A 21133-nucleotide genomic window follows, 5' to 3' on the forward strand; every position below is an offset into this window, starting at 1 on the left:
GGGAATCTGGAAGTGTTACCGAGTCCCGTTGACTCAAAGACTTGCGTTGTAGCATCGCTAAAATCAGGAGCTGTCTTACAGCCTGTGTGATAAGAAACCAGTGTGTCTTAGTTTATTTGGCAGTGTTTTCATCTTTTTTAGTGGAATGTAAAGTATCAGTGCCTCTTAAAATGGGTGTTGTCTTCGATTTGAGGAAATACAATAATAGAACCCACTTTTTAGGATGGCTGTAAGATTAAGTATAGCGTGAGCCTTGCGTGGTGCGGCTGGTGGCGAGGGTTTAATTGATTTTAGCTCCCTGGTCTTTTCCTTCTTCCTCATCGAATCGCCTGTGTGTTTGGTTACCGCAAGTTCCCGGTCATCGTGGTGACGATGATGATGTATGTGGCGCATCCACAGCTGGTGGAAGGTTCTGTAAAATAAACTAAATGGGAGAGAATGTCGTGTCCTGACCCAAGCCTCTTTTCCTGAAGATAAAAGGAAGAGGTATTTTTGATTGTACGAAGCTGCGCAATGAGCCTTTTTCATCACATTGGCTGTGACAGCAATCTGGCTTTATGTTGTTAAAATATTTCCACTCTTATTGGAAAGCTGCCAGCTCTTACGAATTTAATAACTTAAGGGCGAGTGAAAAACAAGAAAACGAAAATATTTAACTCTGAAAGAATTTGCCAGCCCTACTGTTTTCATAAGATAGATAATTTAATAGGATCTGAGCTTTGGCTGTTGAACTCTCTTTGAAGTTCATCAATCTGAGTAGAAGATAGTTACAAAGCAGAGGGTGATTTATACTAACCCAGAAGAGGAAAGAGATTTTTTTCTTTTTTTTAAAATTTTTTTTTTCAACGTTTATTTATTTTTGGGACAGAGAGAGACAGAGCATGAACGGGGGAGGGGCAGAGAGAGAGGGAGACACAGAATCGGAAACAGGCCCCAGGCTCCGAGCCATCAGCCCAGAGCCTGACGCGGGGCTCGAACTCAGGGACCGCGAGATCGTGACCTGGCTGAAGTCGGACGCCTAACCGACTGCGCCACCCAGGCGCCCCAAGAGATTTTTTTCTTAAACTAAAGCTTTTAAATAGAGTAATCTAATAGTCTAGTAATGTAGCATTTTGTCTTCTTGTGAGCACTGATAAATGTTTAAGCATGTTTAGAATCATCAGTTCATCTCACATTTATTGAGTGCCTACTGTGTCCCCAGCGGCATCATTGCTGAGGGTAAGATGGACGGCATTGGGCTGGGTGGGGCTCTGGCTACAGGGAATGGGGGCTCCGGGGGCGGAAGGTGCTTGACATAGATGTGGGATGCCAGCCCTTCAGAGCCCGTATCACCCTGCTATCCCACAGAGGTGGGCACAGGGACCTGGACTGACCCCATTCTGCCCAGCCACCTCACCCCACCCTCCTGAGCCCTAGATTTCTCATAGGGTGTTTGGGATTGGATGGGGTTGTGGATACGTCAGGCAGGATACACGCCGCTTCTCAAGTTCAGTGTCCTTTCCGGAGGATCCACACTGGTAGGCAGAGGTCTGTTTTGTCTGCCACGGTACTTTTTATTTTTTTTATGTTTATTAAAAAAATTTTTTTAATGTCTATTTATTTTTGAGAGAGAAGGGAGAGAGAGACAGAGAGCGAGCAGGGGAGGGGCAGAGAGAGGGAGGGAGGCACAGAATCCGAAGCAGGCTCCAGGCTCCGAGCTGTCAGCCCAGAGCCTGGTGCGGGGCTCGAACTCACGAGCCGTGAGATCGTGACCTGAGCCCAAGTCGGACTCTCAACCGACTGAGCCACCCAGGCGCCCCACTTTTTATTTGTTTACCTTTGTATTTTGAAATACCTTCTGGGAGGTTTCAAAGATAGTACTGAGAAGTCTCGTATACCCTTTACCTGATTTACTCCATTTGTTTTTTGACAAAATATACATAGCATGAAATTTATCATTTTGACCTTTTTTAGGAATACAGCTTAGTGGCTTTAAGGACACTGACAGTGCTGTGCAGCCATCACCACTGTGCAGCTCCTGAGCTTTCCATCAGCTCAACCCCACCTGAGTCACGTCTTATGTAACTCTTGTGCAATATCAGAGCAAGGAGTTGGTGTGGTACGATGTGCGTGCATAGTTCTGGTCCCTTCTTATCACGTGTGTGGGTTCGTGTAGCCACCCCCTCAGTCCACAGGCAGAAGTCTTGTTGACGTTTTGCCGGCGTGCGTGAGGAGTAGAGATGTTACCGCCCCGTATACCCTCTTTACCCTCCGCTTGTCATTGTCGCAAATGTTTCTTCTGCCTATATTGAGAACCACATCAGACAGACTTCTGCTTTTTGCTTCAACTGTCAAAAATACTTCAGGAAACTAAAAGAAAAAGGAAAATCTGATGCATTTGCCCGTATTTTTACACTTTCCTTTGTACTTTTTTCCCTTTTGATGTCCCAAGACTCGTTGTTTTATCATTTTCTTTCTATTCAGGGAACTCCCTTTAGCCATTCTTAGAGGTTAAGTCTGCTGGACAGCGTTTTTACTTTTCCTTCCTCTGGGAATGTCTCGGTTTCCCCTTTATTTCTGAAGGACGTTTTTGCTGGATGTAGAATCGAGGTGATCACTTGCTTCCTTGCTGCACTCGAACAAGTGCCACTTCCTTCTGGCCCGCGTTGTGTGTGTTGGGAAATCTGCTGTCACTCAGATAGTTTCCCACATGGGAAGCTGTTCTCTGGGGTCCCCCCCGGTCTCCAGTTTTCAGAAGTTTTGATTATCGTGTGCCTTGGCGTAGATTTCTTTGGGTTTATCCTGTTTGGGATTTGCTGGCCTTCTTCAACGTGTGGGTTTATGTCTTTTGTCAGAGTTGGGAAATTTTCAGCCATTATTTCTTCGAATCCTTTCCCAGCGCCACTGTCTTTCTCCTCTTTTGGGACGCTGGTGCCACACAGGTTAGATCTTCAGTTATAGTCCCACACGTCCCTGAGGCCCCGTTCAGGTTTTTCAGTCTGTTTTCCCTGTTAATCAGATTGTGTGCTTTTCCTTGTTCCATCTTTGAGGTCCTTGATTTCTTTCTTCTGTCTTTTCCATTCTGTGTTGATGCTTGAAAAATTATGAGGAATGACTTTTTCTTGAATTCTGAGCATTTTAGGTGTTAATGAGAATCTCTGAATCTTCTGTTTTAGCAGGCCCCCTGACACTGCTCTGGTGCAGACTTGGGGTATTGCTTCGTCACTGCCAGTGAGGGTAGGTAGAACTCCAGGCTCCCTCCTTGGCCTCCGTTGATGCCTGCGGGAAGATGTGCCCCAGTACCGCTGGGCAGGATGGGGGTTCAGGCTCCCCACGGGGCCTCCTCTGACCCCAGCCCAGCAGGGAGTGGGAGCGGTGCTTCCTTAATTGCCTGGTCCGGGTGGAAGTCTTGACTTCCTGCTCGGCCTTTGCCCACAGGGATGGGAGTGGGCAGCAGTGTGGTCTATGGGCTTTGGCTGTTGTAGGGTGGCTGTCGTCCTGAGCTCAGTGCTGGGAGAGGGACCGGGATGGAGGGCAGGGTGGACGGAGGGTGGAGGGGCCAGGGCATTAGGGCCCCTGAGGGGAGGGAAAGGATAGGCGTGCATGATGTTTCTTTGTCTCTCTGTCTCCTGTGATGCACAGCAAACTGCTCAGTGATGCCGTTATCCTCAAGGGGAAGATAAGGGGGCTGTCTCTGTTCTACAGGGCTCTGTACTATTTAGCTGTATTACGATGATGATGGTGATAGCAATAATAATAATAATAATAATAATAATATAAATAAAATGAAATGAAATGAAATGAAATAAAATAAAATAAAAAACTCTGTTGTAGGACCAGGAGACCTGGGATGCCTGAGTGTGCTGTCCTGCTCCGGTCATCCCACCTTGAGTGTCCCAGAGGAGATGGACTTACAGAGGACAGCAGCAAAAGGGACAGCATGCCCTTGATTGTGTGCTGGGGCCGGAGCAGCCTGTGAGCTGGCTGGAGCATGTGACTTGAGCTCAAGGCTGAACAGACTGTTTACTCAAGGGCCTGAGATTTGTGGGGAAGTCCCCTTGGGAGCAGGCCAGCTTTAGCTCACCCGTGTGTTGCCTGTGGCCAGAGTAAGAGGCGGGACCTGTTAGCTCCCAGTGACCCTTCCCGGCGTCCCAGGGGCCTGACCAACCTCCCAGGACCTACAAGCCCATTCTACTTCATGACCTTCTTCAAGGAGTGGGGTCAGAGGCTTGCTCATCCAAGGTCCCCAGACAGGGTGGTGGTAAGCGGGTGGAGCCAGAGGTCACAGACAGGATGTGGCTCTTCCTGGCTTGGGGTGTTTGCACATCAGAGTTTAGAAATGGGGACTTGCTTATGCAATTATTTTGAGATTTTCCTTCTTAATAGTACAGAGTAGTTGGCCAAAACTGGCAAATGCTTCATAGAAATTGAACACTCAAACCCCGAACTTCTGTGATTTTCTTTGTGTTGAACATGTGATTTTCTCTCTGAATCCTTTTGTTGAGGGGGAGTGCACAGTAATTGGACCTAAAAATGCATCCAAATTATAGCATCTTCATCAGAATGAGCTGACAACATAATTATGATTGTTTTTCAGGGTATAAGATACATTTTTTCATATTCGTCCACTATAAAAAATGAAAATAGCTCCCCTGTTGTTATTTTGGTGGGATAGCAGTTCTCCATATTTGGGGGGAGGCAGTCTGATGTGCCACTCTCTTCCCACGTGTTGGCATTTTGCTTTGTGAGCATCTTTACGGAGGGCACGGTTTCCCTCCTTCTTGGAGGCCTGCGGGGCATTCAGGAGGGAGCACGGTGTGTTCTCTCTGGGCTTCTGGAAGCAGCCACTCTTAAATCCAGGGTTGAATCGGGGCACCTGACCGGCTCAGTCTGTAGAGCGTGCGACTTGTAGTCTCGGGGTTGTGACTTTGAGCTCCACGTTGGGTGTAGAGATTACTTAAAAAGAAAATCTAAAAAAATAAACTCAAGGTTGCACGGTCGGTGGCAAAATAGAGCCCGCCCGCTGGTGCAGCTCGGGGCAGTCGCGTGGGCCTGTGGGCTGTTCCACGGCTGCGTTCCTTAGCGGTGCCGACCTTGGCAGGGCCACGTGGCTTCCGGGAGACCCCGGGCCCAGGTCAGGTAAGGCTGCATTCCACCTTGACTCTGCGCTTCCCTGGCTGGGTGGCCGAGGGGAGGGCAGCCTCTCTGAACCTCCTGGGTCACGTGTCCTTACCTCTGCCCACACCTTGGGATCTCCAGGTCTAGCCTCCACCCGCCTCGTGGAGCGGACGTGCAGCAGGCTCTGGGGAAGCACGTGCTCCTTGACAGCAGGCAGCCGAGGTCAGGTGCCAGCCTTACAGTGCGGCGGGCTCGCCCGACCGCTAAGCGATGGTGGTGGCTGACTTGCGGCAGCCTCCAGCACTTGGCCAGACATAGATGCAAAGGTAGTCTTATTTGTTTGGTCTCTAGACAGTGCCTGGTATGCCTGTGAGCGGAGACCCCTCCCCATAACTCTGTGGTCCCCGAAAGTTCTGCTGCGTGAAATGTCACAGAATTCCCTTTCTCCTGAAAGCGTCACAGAAACCGATAATACGTACAGGTCTGTTGGGAAGTAGTTTTGTAAAAACCGTAAGATGCACCTGTTCCCTGACGTGTCCGCCTCCCCTGGGCAGCTGGGGCCTGCTCCTTGGGGGACTCCCGCCAGAGTCCTCTCGGCCCCGGGGCCTGCAGGGGGCGCACCTGTGCCTGCTGCTCAGGACGTACTGCAGTGAACAAGGAAGAACTTGATCAGTGGTTTGGGGATTATGCTCTTTGGAATGACTTTCATTTCAGACGTTGTTGGTTACAACGGTGAGGATTTTAGCCTGACTTGAAGGAACTCCACTCACGGGGTGTAGCCGAACCAGCTCACGTCAGAAGCGGGTCGCAGAGAGTCTGTCTGGTGTCTCCTTCCTGCGGACCGTGACTCGGGCAGCCTGCTTGTCCTCTCTCAGCCGTCGGTTTCCTCACCGGTGGGAGGGGGATTGCAAACCCTTTTCTGCCTGAGTCATGAGATCGCTGTTGGGTCAGCAGGAAGCGTGTTGAAAACAACGTGGCCTCGTAGAAAGACAAGAAGTGTTGCTGTAATCTCTTCCTCTTTGAATGGGAAGCATTTTGGGTTCCTTAGGAATAAAGCATTTCTTGGAAAAAATAAAATATCGGTTGACACTATTGACGAGAGTGCCATTGAAGAAGCAGTGTTCTGCTTTGTTACATTTCTGTTTCTGGTGTTGTTTGGTCGGGGACAGTTCTCTTAGGTCGCCACCCCTCCTGCTCGTTCGTGGAGAAGCCCTTCCTTTGGATCCAGAGGGGGTTACTTGTGCAGCTCCGGTGCCTGGCGGGGTTCCGTCCTCACTGTGGCAGTGGCCAGCAGGCTCAATGCCTTTCTTTCCTGTCTCCTCCTTCTGGGAGGGGAATCTTGCTGTGAGGAGGAGGAGGAGGAAAATAGGGGTGGGGGAGGGCAAGGGGGTGGAGAGCAAGAGAGAGTCTGGGGTTAAGATGGGAGAAGTAAGCATATGGCAAGTGGCAGAGAGGAAGGACTGGTGTTCTGGAGAAAGAAGTTACTGGAACTCGGTCATTGGGCGGGAGGGGCCGTTCGTTGCCTTGCCCCTCTGTCCAGTGATCTTCCAGGGTGGGCTGTGGCACCCTCTTACCAGGTGCAGGCACCTGTAAGGATGCACTGTCTTCGGAGAATTTTAAAGCAGTGACAACATTTTTTAAAAAGTTTAATTATTCTGAGAGAGAGTGTAAGCAGGGAAGGGGCAGAGAGAGAGAGAGAGACAGACAGACAGACAGACAGACAGAATCTGAAGCAGGGTCCAGGCTCTGAGCTGTCAGCACAGAGCCCGACATGGGGCTTGAACTCATGAACTTTGAGATCATGACCTGAGCCGAAGTTGGATGCTTAACCGACCCAGCCACCCAGGCGCCCCAGACGTCATAGCATTTAAGTGTTGGTCTCCTTTTTTGTTTTGCTATCTCCCTGATCCACCAATTCTAAACAGTGTCAGTGGCAAAGATGTTGCCTGCACTGGGGTAGCCCACTCCCATGGGTCCCCTTCCCCCCCCTCCCCCCATTCTGTGCCACTGCTGGTGCCAGCCTTCATACCAGCAGGAGTCAGGCGGGTGGGTGGGTGGGTGAAGGTGCAGGTGGGCGGGCAGGTGTGGCGGAGGAAGCCCTTGGAGGCCGTCTTCTGGTGGCTGCACGTGAAATAGGAACCAAGGTCAGCGGCCGCGCATGAGGATGGGCGGTGGGAATGGAGGGGTCTGAGACATTTGTTCACCACCCACGGAGAGCAGGTGGCCTAGAGATGGCCTAGGATCGCTGTAGATCCGTCCAGCCTCCACAGAGAGCACGTGGCCTGGAGCGTGTGTGCCTGCCAGGCGGCACGGAGAGGCCCTGTGGGGCTAGTGATGGTGAGGGCCCAGCCGTGTGGGTGACGTGGGTGCGGGCACGTGGTCGGTGGAGTGCTGTGGTTTCCTGAGTGCCTGCTGTGTTCCCACCGCTGAGTGGGCACGTGAGCTGCGTGTCCTGTTTCGTACCAGCGACCGAGGCGTTCTCACTACTCCTCGGAGATCGCCCAGCTTTACAGCACTCACGGGTAGGGCTGGGAATGTAATCTGGGTCCCTGCGGCTTCAAAGCCGTTGTCCTTTCCATTGTACCAGTTCTTCTTGTCGTTAAAAAAAAATTCCAGCTTCTAATTATTTTTTGATCCTAAATTTAATATTCCTATATGTACCTACAGTTATCTTATCCGACTAAAAATGAGCGTTTTCCCATTATGTCTTCCTGCCTAGTATAATGGGATGAACTCTAATAGACTATTAGTAAATATTTGTGAATGGTGGTACTGCTTTCAAATAGGAATTAAGTAGCTTAAAAAAATCAACAGATTCCCATTCTTCTGGTTTCTGGTCCCTGTGCCGGCCAGTGCAAGGTGTCTCGGCCCTTGAGAAATGCTATTTTGATCAATTTTTTCCTGGTACCTAATTGGAGAGAGCCTCGCTGGAGCATTTCATTGCTGTCAGTGCGGTGCATTCATTTGAAGGCTGGGTTTCGTTCTTTCGTGTTGCCATGTCGATGCCGGAATCTGGGCTGTCTGGTAGGCTTTGGTAACGGGGGAGTCCGTATCAGATGCTATCCGGCAGGGCGGTGGTTTTGAATTTCGGAAGAAAGAATTTTCTGGCAATTGGGGCCCCCTGAAGTTAGAAGTGAGCTGCCTGGTGTGGAGGTATCCACGAGAGGGACGCAGTCAGGTGGAGGCTGGCCATTGCTCAAAAGGGCAGCCTTCAATATTTTCCTTTGGCGACTGGAAGTAATCATTGTTTTTGTTCAGATGAAATAACGCAGTTTGCTTTTTCTCCCCCCCAGCAGAGAACACGGCCATCTTCATGTGCAAATGCTGTAACCTTTTCTCGCCAAATCAGTCGGAGCTCCTCTCCCACGTCTCTGAGAAGCACGCAGGAGAAGGGGTTAATGCGGACGAGATCATCATTCCCCTCAGGCCTCTGAGCACTCCTGAACCCACCAACCCACACAAAAGCGGAGATGGTAAGGGGCCCGGGGTGCCGGGTGAGGGGCCACGGCCACAGATGTGCCTGCTGGTGACGATGGCTGTGATTTGCCTGCCAGCCCTTCGAGGCTGGGTTTCTGTTTGCTGGGCATAGAAACCCGGAAGGTTCCCGTCTCCAACAGTTAACAATTGTCCAGTTGTAGGTCCGTTCAAAATAAGGTTGTGGTTTTGAATTCACTGTACCTGGCCTCTGCAGGTGCTTCTCTGGCTTTGGAAGGAAGAATGAACGAAGGAACGAATGAATGATTGAGTGAATGAAAGGCGGGGATAGTGTCCAACAGCGTAAAAAAAACAAACGAACCGTGAGCTTGTTGTCGGACGAGTGGGGGTCCCAGCCAGCTCTAGGACCTACCAGTTGCGTTACCTGAGGCAGATGATATGGCTTCTCTGAGCCTCACTGTGCTCCCCTGACAAATGAAGACAACAGGCCTGTCACCGGGTGGGCGCTGAGGATTGGATGACGCCTGGCACAGGAGACAATGAAGGGAAGCTGTGACAACATACGTGATGAATGTGTAAGAACATATAATCTGAGACCCCGCGTTTCTGGACTGAGCGTGTAACCCTGGAACAAGGATCCAAATTGCAAAGCTTTGGTTCTCATGGACTCCATCAGGTTCACAGTCGGTGTGTGAAGTGAGATACGTCTTGTCTGCAGCGTCCAGACATCTCCCACTGAATGGCGTCAGATGCGGCAGGTGGATGGATTAGAGAAACCATCTAGGCCCCGTAATTAGGTCCCCACAGACAAAGACAATGTGTAGCCCAGTAAGAGTAGCTGCAAACGACAGTGGGAAAAAAAGCCCACAAAACTATTTTTATACGATGAGGGACAACGGCCAGTCGCCTGTGCAGAAGTGCACTCTGTGGCTATCAGTGTTCCATCACAGGATTCATTAGCCACACTGATAACCGACTGCTCTTTCCTGGGAATATTCAGGCTGGCATTTCTAAATAGACTGGCTTATTGATCATCTGTCTGGCGTCGTTAACAAGGAGAGAGTCCAGACAAAAAATGTTTTGGTTAATGAGTCCCTCTGGCCGTTCCCAGGGAGCTCAGAGGAATACACCTGACAGAGGAATAAGTTGTTGAGAAGTTAAGGGAAGTTCTGCTAGTCACTGTTAGTGGCGGAAGATGAAACCAAGAGAACCCAGCACCTGAAACTGGTGACGGCGAATGAGGAGGAGCAGGAGAATTTGTGTCCTCGTCACCGGCAGCTGGTAGTGCTGTGTTCACGGTGTTTCAGCTCCATCACTGGCCTCGTGAGCTCTTTCCACTTCGAGAAAGCAGGACTGAGGTGGGAAGTCACACATGATCACATCTCAGCCGATAGCGCACGTTTGATTCTCTTTGCTTTGGAGACGAGGAGGGGGAGGGAAGTCAATTTGTCATTAAGAATCTACCCAATATGGGGCGCCTGGGTGGCGCAGTCGGTTAAGCGTCCGACTTCAGCCAGGTCACGATCTCGCGCTCCGCGAGTTTGAGCCCCGCGTCGGGCTCTGGGCTGATGGCTCAGAGCCTGGAGCCTGCTTCCGATTCTGTGTTTCCCTCTCTCTCTGCCCCTCCCCCGTTCATGCTCTGTTTCTCTCTGTCCCAAAAATAAATAAACGTTGAAAAAAAAAAAAAAAAAAAGAATCTACCCAATAGCTTGATTAAAAACATGCAAAAGACCTGAACAGACATTTTCCCAAAGAAGGCATACAGACGACCAACAGGTGCATGGAAAGATGCTCAATGTCACCACCCATCCGGGAGGGGCAGGTTAAAACCACAGTGAGGTATCACCTCACGGCCCTCGGAATGGCTGCCCTCAGGAAGACAACAGGTGCTGGCAAGGATGGGGAGAAAAGGGAACCCTTGGGTCCTGTCAGTGGGAATGTAAATTGGTGCAGCCACTATGGAAAACGCTTTGGGGGTTCCTCACAAAAGTAAAGGTAGAATTAGTATATGATCCAGCAATCTCACTTCTGGAAATACATCCAAAAGAAATGAAGGATCTTGAAGAGATATCCACACTCCCGTGTTCATTGCAGCATTATTCACAATGGACAGTCTAAGTGTCTGTCAACAGATGAATGGATACAGAAAATGACACACACACACACACACACACACACACACACAGAGGAATATTATCCAGCCATAAAAAAGGAGAAGATCCTGCCATTTGATTTGCAACATGGACGAATCTGGAAGACACTATCCTAAGTGAAATAAGCTAGACCCAGAAAGACAAATCCTGTATGATCGCACGTAGATGTGGAATCCAAAAGAGCTGAATTCATAGAATGAGAGGATAGAAAAGTGGCTCTCGGGCAGTGGGGGGATGGAGAGATGATAGTCTAGAGGGCACAAACTTTGAGATAAATAAGTCCCAGGGATCTAAGGTGCAGCAAACAACATTGTATTGTATACTTGAAGTTTGCAGAGAGAGTAATCTTAAGTGTTCTCATCAAAAGAAGAAAAATGGTTACTATCGTTGATTGTGGTGAGCATTTCACAGGGTATTATGGACATTAAATCATCTTGTACACCTTGAAGAAAACATATTGTGTAATCTAAGTATATGCAATTTTTGGCTATCAATCATGCCTTAGTAAAGCTGGAAAAAAAAAAAGAAAAAAGAATCTGCCTAATGCTAAGTCCTTCACAGTTCAGCCACGCCTCCCTCTGCCACCCAGCCTGGGAGTGAGTAAGGCTCATCCTTCCAGACCTCACTGGAAGATCCCTGATGACTTCCACATTCCCCACGGCTGCCTTCCTGTTGAGCAGTTAAGATGCCTTGGCTTGGGGAGCCCACGTGGCTCAGTCAATTGAGCACCTGACTCTTGATTTCATCTCAGGTCATAGTCTCATGGGTCGTGGGTTCGAGCCCTGCATTGGGCTCTGCGCTGAGCATGGGGCCTGCTTGGGATTCTCTCTCTGCCTCTCTCTCTGCCATTCTCTCGCTCTCTCTCAAAAATAAAGAAAATAAACTTTAAGAAAGAAAAAGATGCTTTGGCTTTCCAAAGAGTGTAGCTTAACGGACAGATGGAACCACAACTTTACTCAGGAACTGATTTAATCAGAACCCCTGTCTCTGGGGTTGAACATCTGTAGAATCAGAAGAATGGATAAATAAACTCTTTTGTAAAATTCATATGGCAGAGAGAAGTCACGTGGATTAACATGTCGAGAACTTTGAGAAAGCTTGTTACAAACCCTTAATTCTATTTTTATTCAGCTTTGCTTATTAAGATTTTCTTTCCACTAAAATGAAATGTGAATGAGGTAAAAGAATCTGAATTTTTCATTTCATTTCTAAATAATGAATAAATGATCAGAGAACAGATCTTCTGGAACTCTGTGTGTCAGTGTTTTATAACACACACACGTGTGCTGATTTCCACCACCCTTGCCCTCGTTACTGATATTAGTGAAAGAGATGACTGTTTGCTCGGGAGGCCATCCCGGGCCCCCCTTTTCCTAGGGATCCCTCTTCCTGTTCGTCTCCCTGACAGCCAGCCCACCAGGCCCATGTTCCCCCTCTTACCTGCTCTGCAGTCGTGGTCCATCACTCTGTGGGGATGACCATGTGTTTTTTTTCCCCTTCATTCTCTGAATGTGGTGATTTGTATGGTTGGATTTGCATACCCAGAGTCACTTCCTGGGATACACCCTGCTTGGTGACGCCGCATAGTCCTTTTTAATATGCTGCTGGAGTTGGTCTGCTACTATTTTGATGACATTTATGTTTAGATGCAGAGATAACGGTAGGGTCATTTCTCTGATGTCTTTGGTTTGGGAATCAAAATGGTTTGTGGCCTCACAGAATGAGCTGGGAAGTGTTCCCTCCTCTTTTGTTTTTTGTTTTGTTCATTGTTTTTTTTTTTTGGAAGATTTTTGAAGTGTTAGTGTCTGTTCTTCTGAAATGTTTGATAGAATTCACCAGCGAAGCCCTTTAATTCTGGGCTTTTCGTTTTTGGTGGGAAGATTTTTGATTACTGACTCCGTTTTTTTGCTTGTGATAGGTGTACGAATATTTTCTGTTTCTTCTTGAATTCTTTTCGGTAGTTTGTGTCTTTCTAGGAAGTTTTCCATTTCCTCAAAGTTATCTCATTTGTTGGCATATAATTAATTGTTCATAGTATTCCTTTAGAATTATAAAAACCTTTTTTTGGTAAGATTAATACTAATTGTCCATCTTTCATTCTTGATTTTAGCTATTTGAGTCTTCCCTCTCTTTTCTTGGTGAGTTTAGCTAAAAGTTTGTCAGTTTCTTTTTTTTTTATCTTTTGTTTTTCTGTCTCACCTCTTTACACTCTTAATTTCATTTTATTTCTTGTTTTCCTGCTTGCTGTGCATTTGGTTTGCTTCTGTTTTCTCCGGTTTCTTGAGTTGGAAGAGTAGGCCACTGATTTGAGATCTTTCTGTATTTCACATAGGCCTTTACAGCTATAAACTGCCTTGCGAAGCCTGCTTGCACTGCATCCCACGAATGCTCGCATGTTGTGTTTTCTTTTTGATCATCTCAGTGTATTTCCTAGTTTCCCTTCTGATATCGTCTTTGACCCATGGGTTATGTAGGGGTGCCATTTAATTTCCATGTATTTATGATTTTTCAAATTTCTTTCTGTCCTTTCTTTTTTAAATTAAATTTTAATTCACATACATTACTACATTAGATGCAGTATGTAAGAAGATGGTTATTCTGTGTTTTTATACATTAGGAAGTGGTCACCATGATGGCTCTGGTTACTCTCCGTCACTACCTGTGGCTGTATCGAAGTTATTACAATATTATTGATTATATTTTCTATGCTATACTTTTCATCCCCGTGACTTATTTACTTTGTCCCTGGAAGTCTGTGCCTCTGAATCCCCTTCATGTATTTAACCTGTCTCCCCAGCCCTCTCTCTCTGGCAACCACCAGTTTGTTCTCTGTAACAATGAGTCTTTCTGTTCTGTTTGTTCTTTTGTTTTTTAGAATCCGTATATAAGTGAAATCATATATATTTATGTTTTTCTTTCAGACTTATTTTACTTAGCATGATACCCTCTGGGTCTGTCTGTGTTGTTGTGAATGGCAAGATTTCATTCTCTTTTTATGGCTAGGTAATAGTCTAATGCCTGTGTGTGCGTGTGTGCGCATTGTGTGTGTATACGTATGTATACACATGTGCGTATATATACATATATACGTACACACGCACACCCCACATCTTTTTTATCTATTCATCTATTGATGGACACTTTGGTTGCTTCCGTATCTTGGGTATTGTAAATACTGTTGCAGGGAACGTAGATATGCATGTATCTTTTCAAATTAGTACTTTTGTTTTCTTTGGTACCTAGAAGTGGAACTGGCAGATCGTAGGGTAGTTCTTTTTTTGACTTTCTGAGGAAACCCCATACTGCCCTCCACAGTGGCTGCACCAGTTTGCATTCCCACCAACAGTGCACGAAGGTTCCTTTTTCTCCACATCCTCGCCTGTTTCTTGTGTTTTTGATTTTAGCCATTCTGACGGGCGTGAGGTGTAGTTTTGACTTTGCACTTCCCTGATGATGAGTGATGTTGAGCATCTTTTCGTGTGTCTTGTTGGCCATCTGTAGGTCTTCTTTGGAAAAATGTCTGCTCAGGTCCTCTGCGCGTTTTTTAATTGGGTTTTTTGTTGTTGTTTTTTGTTATTCACGTGTGTGATTTTTTTATTTCTAATTTCCGTCCACATACTTTGCATGATTTCAGTCTCTGTACATTTATTGAGACTTGATTTATGGCCTAACATGTGGTCTGTCCTGGAGAACGTTCCACGTGCAATTGAGAAGAGTTTATGTTCTGCTGATGGTGGTGTTAGGCTTTGTTTTTACAGTGCCGTCCACGTCTTCCATCTCCTTGCTGATGCTCGGATTTTATAATTGAGGAATATGTGCTCAGAGACTGGGGGAATTACGACAACACCCTCAAGGTTACCTGGTCAGTAGGTGGGAGAGTGGGATTGGACCCAGCTGCCCTGGTGGCATTTGCTTGTTCTTACACTGATGTGGGTATAATCAAATTCTGACTGTGAAGCTACTTTAAGAATTATTTTCCAGGGCACCTGAGTGGCTCAGTTGGTTAGGCGACTGGGTTTTGGCTCAGGTCATGATCTCATGGTTTGTGGGTTCGATCCCCACGTTGGGCTCCGTGCTGACATAGAGCCTACTTGGGATTCTCTCCCTCCCTCCCTCTCTGCCCCTCCCCGATCTGCATGTTTTCATGTGCACACTTGCCCTCTCTCAAAATAAATAAACAAAAACTTAAAGAAAAAAGGAATTATTTTCTTTTGTTAACGAATTTACCTTCGACCTAAATTTTTCTTGAACACGTTTTCTCTCTCTCTTTTTTGGTGTATGTATACTGGAAGATTAGTTGCCTGTACAGTTTAATTTTTAAAAGTATTTAAGACTTTAATTAAACTCAGATTCTTAATATGAGCAAATTTCTTCAAAAGTCTTTCATTAAGAACTCCGAGTCTTTCTTTTTTCTCTCTGTGCGAGTCCATACTATTTGAGGCTTCTAGAAGCTTAGTTTCTCTCTAATGATTTCTATTCAGGCTTAACCTTCACAATTCATTTTAAGTTGAGAGATACTTGAAATGGTTTAATTAAACCTTTAACTGAGCAGTAATTGATTTATTATTTTGGTCTCCCTTTATAACATGAAGGTTCCTAATCCTTTGGTTTATTTATAGCCTTTTAATCTTTTTGCTCATGTAGGAAGTGGTCTGCATTAGAACCTTTCATTTTCTCCCCTCTTCCTAATCAAGTCTCTGGCTGTGGTCCAGGAAAAAACTGCCTCGTGGAGAGAACGTGTGTGTGTGTGAGTGTGTGGTTGTGTCGGTGAACGTGTGTGGGTGTGTGTTTGGGCGTCAGTGATGGGTGAGCATGTGTGTGCCCACATCTCTTCGTCCTGATGGCGCCTGGGGCAGGTGGGCTTCCTGGAGCTGGAACTCAAGCAGGTCACCAGAGAGCCTTGTTTGAGCTCTTTTATCTTGTTCCTCTTTCAGACCTTCCATAGAAACTCTTCTCCTTCTTATCTCTTCCTTCCCTCCCATCCTGCTTCTTTTTTTTTTTTTTTTTTAATGTTTATTCATCTTTGAGAGAGAGCACAAGTGGAGGAGGAGGGGCAGAGAGACAGGGAGACACAGAATCCGAAGCAGGCTCCAGGCTCCGAGCCGTCAGCACAGAGCCCGACGCGGGGCTCGAACCCACGAACCGTGACATCATGACCTGAGCCGAAGTCAAGACACTTAACCAGCTGAGCCACCCAGGTGCCTCTCGCTTCTTTATTCAGTAGCCGTGCACCTGTTACCTGCCTGGGTGCCGTGCTGGGGGCAGGGTGCCGGACGCAGGGGGCGCTGTTCCTGTGGGTCACCCACCTGGTGGGTGGCTGGTGGGCAGAGAGGCGGTTGTGCAGTGCAGTGGGGAAAGCACTTCTCTGGGCCCAAGTGCAGGCTGCTAAAGAGGGGGTCACACAGTCTAGTTTGAGGGTGAGAGGAAGCTTCCCACAGGAAGTTGGCATCTAAATTTAAATGTCTGTGTCGTCTCTTCTGGACAGCTGCCGCCATAAGGTCGCGCTGAGTGTCCGTAGGCGTGTTGCACTTGCTGTTCCAGAAGCCACCGAAACCTGAGCCCTCTCTTCTACTCTGGTAGGCAGCATGGGGGTAGTTAAAGAGCACCCACCTCGGATAGACTCGTTCCAGTTGTGGAGCGGTCACGTGACAGCCATGGCTGCCGTGGCCCACAGCCTTCTTTTGTGCAGATTACGAAAAGGCACTCCCGTTCTGGGCTGGTGAGTTAGTGGTAGCAGGCTTCCTTTCTGGGCGAACCAGCCGAAAACGTAATCAGGGCTGATGCAGCCCGTGCGCAGTGCCCACCCGCCTCTCGGAGCATGGCCCAGGGATCGGCCCCCGCCTGCCCTCCGCGGGCGCAGCTGCGGAAGCCCTGCTGCTGGCCTACGGGAGTGGCTCTCGGCATCTGTCACAGGGAGATAAGATGCCGGCCTTTATTTTTGAAGAGGTTATGGGATAAATACACGTTAATACCTAATGCCTTAGTACGTGGTGAGTGCACGAAGCACTTCACGGCCCCGGAGTCAGAGCGCTCCAAGGCTTGTAGCTGGGTGACACCGTCATCACTTTCCTGCAGAGTGCAGAGGACAGGTCAAATCGTATTACTTCTGTGCTCGGGAATGAATTGAGCCGACACAGGAGTGAAGCTCACGGACTCAGAGGCAAACAGTGGGTTTAAAGCCTTGCTCTGCCACTCATCTCTTCTGTGTCTTGCGGCAAATTGAGCGTTCTTCTTAAACCTCAGCATCTTTTTCTCTAGAATGGGAATAACACCAGTGGTTCCCAGACATTTGATGGGGAAATGCATGTGAAGTGCTCTGCGCGATGCTGAGCTGTACATGCTTAACGATCGCTGGTTGTTGCCGTTGTTCGCATGACATTTCCGCATGATTGCTGGGAAGTCCACGGGGAGCAGGCTTGGGGTGCCTTGCCTCCCCGGTGCCTCGTGTTCCAGGGCCAGCCGTAGTCTGTCCCGTGAAGGGGACGCCACGTTCCCCATAAGCCTAGAAGGCTCACACTCCCGCGCTTCTGATAAATAATTCATCGTCTTCCCATTGCTTCCTGGGCTCGTTGGAAGTAAATGTCAGAGACTGAGTGTCAGGCCCAACTGTGTGAAGAGTTTCAGGATTTTCCTAAATTCTTGAGTTGGAGTGACATGATTCAGCCACGGAGTGAGGGTGCTGGCTTTCTCCTTAGTCTTCAGCACAATGAAATGTGGATGCCCCGAATTCTGCCCTGGCTTTCTTGCTGCGTGAGAAACTCTAAATGAAGAAATCAAGGGAAAAGTGCAGTAATGAACAAGAACGGGTGTGCATTGACGAATCACGTGATGTGATGGTGGCCTGTCTGGGAGGCTGATAGTTCCTTCAGGGAGACTGTCCATGTCAGAATACTAATGAGCATGGCCGTAGTAATAAGCAGCTGTCACTTATCCATCACCTTCTAAGTACTACGCTCAACATCTTAATGCGTTGCTTTTATTTATAAGTGACTATAAAACAGACAGTCTTGTGTTTATTCTTCGTATTGGAAATGGAAGCTCCGGGGATTGAACTCAAGGCGGCCTGTCTCCCAGCTGGTGTTCTCTGCACCACACACACTGGTGCCTTGAACATGCTGAGCACCCTCCCGAGGGGTACGTGACTCGGTGGAAAGATCCGGGCCAGGGAGAAGGAAACCTGGATCCTGGCTCTGAGCTCAGCAGCAGGCTCTGGAAAATGTGCTGAGTGCCTCGAACCTTTGAGTCCCTCATTTCTTTTCCTATTGAGGAAATTACATTTGCTACATCCATCTCTTAAGGTTTTTTATGAGGATGAATGAGATAATAACTGGGAAAGTGCCTCGCACACTTGAGTGATGTACAAATAAAGGGCTCACGTTATTAGATTTTTAGTAGCGTGGAGCTGTTTTTTTTCATGGTGCCCATGTTGTCTTCTGATTGAATTTAAAAACCCTTGGCAGAGGCTTCCTGTCCCTTGCTCGTTTTGGCCTTGGATCTTCTGACTGTGAGGAAGCTGTCCCCCAACTACAGCTTTGGGACAGGGTTGAAATGATGCATGCTGGCTCGCCCCTTTCTTCCTTTGGGAAACTGTGGACACAGGAAATGGCCTTCTGTCGTCAAACAACTGATGGACGTGTATTTACTTATTCGGTGGCTACGACATCTCCAGCTCTGTCTGCGATCCTGTGGGCCCTGGGGATTCAACCTTGGGATGTGTGACAGAGGTGGGGAGAAAGGGACACATGCAGTTGGAGGCTGTGTCAGTGACTTACATGCTACGTGTGTCTCATACTGTCAGCGTGAGACCAGCTGGGGCGGCCTCGTGGAGGAGGCTCTGAGGGTTTGAATTGGGGCCTGGGGTGCAGGAGGTGGGCACAGGCAGGGGGCGAAGTGCGGGTATAAGAAAGAGACTGGGCTTACCTGTGCAGATTTCGGGAGGTCTAGAACATTGCCGAGCAGCAGGGAGAGAGCACAGCTCTGTGTGTGGGTGTGTGTGTGTGTGTGTGTGTGTGTGTGTGTGTGTGTTGAGCCTTGTGAGAAAGGACCTAGAAAGCCAGGTCTGAGTGTTGTAAACAATGGAAAGTTCCAGAGCAAGGGCACAGCAGTGAGACAAGGGGTGGAGGCGGAGGAGGGCAGGAGCTGGAGGCCGTGTGAAGGGATCTAGGTGACAGGGAATGGAGAGGGGGTTCCGTGGGCAGATATGTCTTTGGGACAGATCACAGAGACACCGGACAGAGGACCCACGGAGGAGGAAGGGGACGGAAAGGAAGCCCGTGCCGAGGTCTGGACCGCGGCGTTCTAGGACCTTGCTTGCCCGGGGCCCGGGTTCTCAGCACTTCTGCGGGGCGTCCGTGGTTGCCCCGGTTCCCAGTGCTCTTCAGTTATTCCAAGTTCACTTATGAATATTTCATTTTTTGCTAACTAATTGGTCTTGAGCATCTGCATTATGGATGTGGCAAGATGTAAGATGAGTTTTGTCACCGTCGTGTTAGAGGTTTTCCAAGGCTCTCAGGGCTGATTTTGTGTCTCTCCCTTGACAGCCAGATTATGCACCGCTCACCAGTTTAATTCACTGGGATTTATCAGTGCCTGCCGGCCCTGCGGGATACCAGGTTAGGTGTTGGGGGGGCAACGGGCAGTCAGGACCAGGGCCGTGAGTCCCCTGTGCACAGACTGCGGCAGGCAGAGCCCCGCACCCTGTGGCACTGTAAGCACGTGTTTCCGGCTTGTCTCCGAGGAGGGAAGGTGGGGTGCCTGCCACTGTGAGCGTGCTGGAACCCCAGGTGAGGGGCACGGTTGCCCACAAGACTGCTGGCCCCAGCCGTAAGTTTGGGGGTCCCCGGGGACCAGCTAGCTACGAATCCGGGGGACCCCAAGGGCTCTCTCAGCTTCCGTGGTTTTGTTGGAATGACTCACAGAACTCAGGAAAGCAGCATACCACGATTACCATTTTCTATAAATGTGTATGAGTCAGAACAGCCAAAGGGAGAGATGCAGGGGCCGAGTCTGGGGTTGGAGGGTTTGAGGTGTGGACCTTTTGGTCACCCTCCTCCCCCTGTGGAGTCCTGGATGCCTGCCTTCTTCCGGCTGTCTTACATGACAGGACCCAAGAACTTCCAGCCAGGGATGCTCACCCCAGCCTTCGGTGTCCAGAGGTTTTATGGGGGGCTTGGTGACCCACTGCCTACGTGGCTGGCCGTTGGTCCCATGCTCGTCCTGTAGGTTCAGATGAGACGTTTGTTCTCCGGTTCCTCCAGAGGTCAGGGCCGGTCTGACTTGTCATAGGGCCCGTCATAAATCACGTTGTTAGCCAGGCATACAGGCACCCCTGTCGGGCAGGACCTCCTGAGGGCCTGGAGGTCCCCCCCAGTAGCCAGGGGCAGAGGCCAGACGTCTTGTCTACATGGCTGCGTCCTCATAGGGCATTTCAGAGGGGAGCATTCAGGCCGTCTGCATGGCAGGGTTCAGGGTCCCTCTTCGGGGTTGCGCCCGGGCCACAGGCGTCCGTAACTGTCACGAGACACGTTTCTGCAGCTCAGCCGACGTGACACGCGGTGCGTGTTTCGTAGCCTCTCCGCCAGTCCTTCTCTGCTGTTCCCTGCCACTTCAGTAACTGCCACGATCATGCCGTGGTGACGGAAAACAAGGAGAACTGTTCTCATGACCGTGAGGTAAACAGTTCTGTCCTTACTGTGTACATTCCTTCCCTCGCCGCCCCCTCCGGCCTCCCGTACACGTCGGCTGGGCCTTGTGTCTGCACAGCTGTTCTGCTCGGTAAAACCCGGTGTGGGCCCGGGATTTGAAGCTCCTGTGCCCTCGTTCGTGCCACCTGGTCTCTGCCTTTGCCTGCCTGTGTGAAGTGCTCCCTCCCCGGCCCCCCGTCTCCAACACGCCCCGGACAGAGCGGGAAGGCAGGGATTGTATGCCTCACTGTGGCCCTGGCCGACGAGGGCTCCGCTGTGGCTCTCGGTTGGCGCCCACCCAGCCCGGCCCTGCAGCTCCACAGAAGCCCTGCCCCTGCAAGGGCTCCCCCCGCAGCTCTTCCCCCGTTCCAGCTCTCCGTCTCCTCGAGTTCTTGGGGACCCCGCGTCGGAGCAGCCTCCTCTGTCCAGGGCCCACGTTGTCAAGCCGCTCGCTGGTTCCTGGCAGATTCTGCCCCAGAACCGTCCTGCCCTCCTCTCCCCTGTGGTCTCCCTGCCTGACTTGGGAGCACCGCAGCCCATTTCACGGGTCCTCATGGGGGTGGCCGAGGGCGGGTGGGTGACGCTTTCCTGTGCAGGGCGGTAGCCTTGGAGAGAGCAGGAGGGGCCCCGAAGACCTCACCGCTTGGTACGTGACCATTTTCCCAGGGCGGGTGCTGGAGCCTAGGACCCCTCCCCTCCTCCGCTGCTCAGAGTCAGAGAGGATGGCACCCTGCGGGCGCCTGGCACTGGGGCGCTGGCCACACT

General features: G+C 49.5%; 1 protein-coding gene across 1 annotated transcript in view; it reads left to right on the forward strand.

Annotated features, from left to right (window-relative positions):
• ZFAT (zinc finger and AT-hook domain containing) overlaps positions 1-21133 on the forward strand; it is a 191667-nt gene that overhangs the window by 23774 nt on the left and 146760 nt on the right. The window contains 1 exon segment of the mRNA XM_030303806.1: positions 8391-8570. Within this exon segment, the coding sequence (XP_030159666.1) occupies positions 8391-8570 (180 nt within the window).

Source organism: Lynx canadensis, chromosome F2, assembly GCF_007474595.2.
Source record: "Lynx canadensis isolate LIC74 chromosome F2, mLynCan4.pri.v2, whole genome shotgun sequence".
In the NCBI taxonomy this organism is placed as follows: Eukaryota; Metazoa; Chordata; class Mammalia; order Carnivora; family Felidae; genus Lynx; species Lynx canadensis.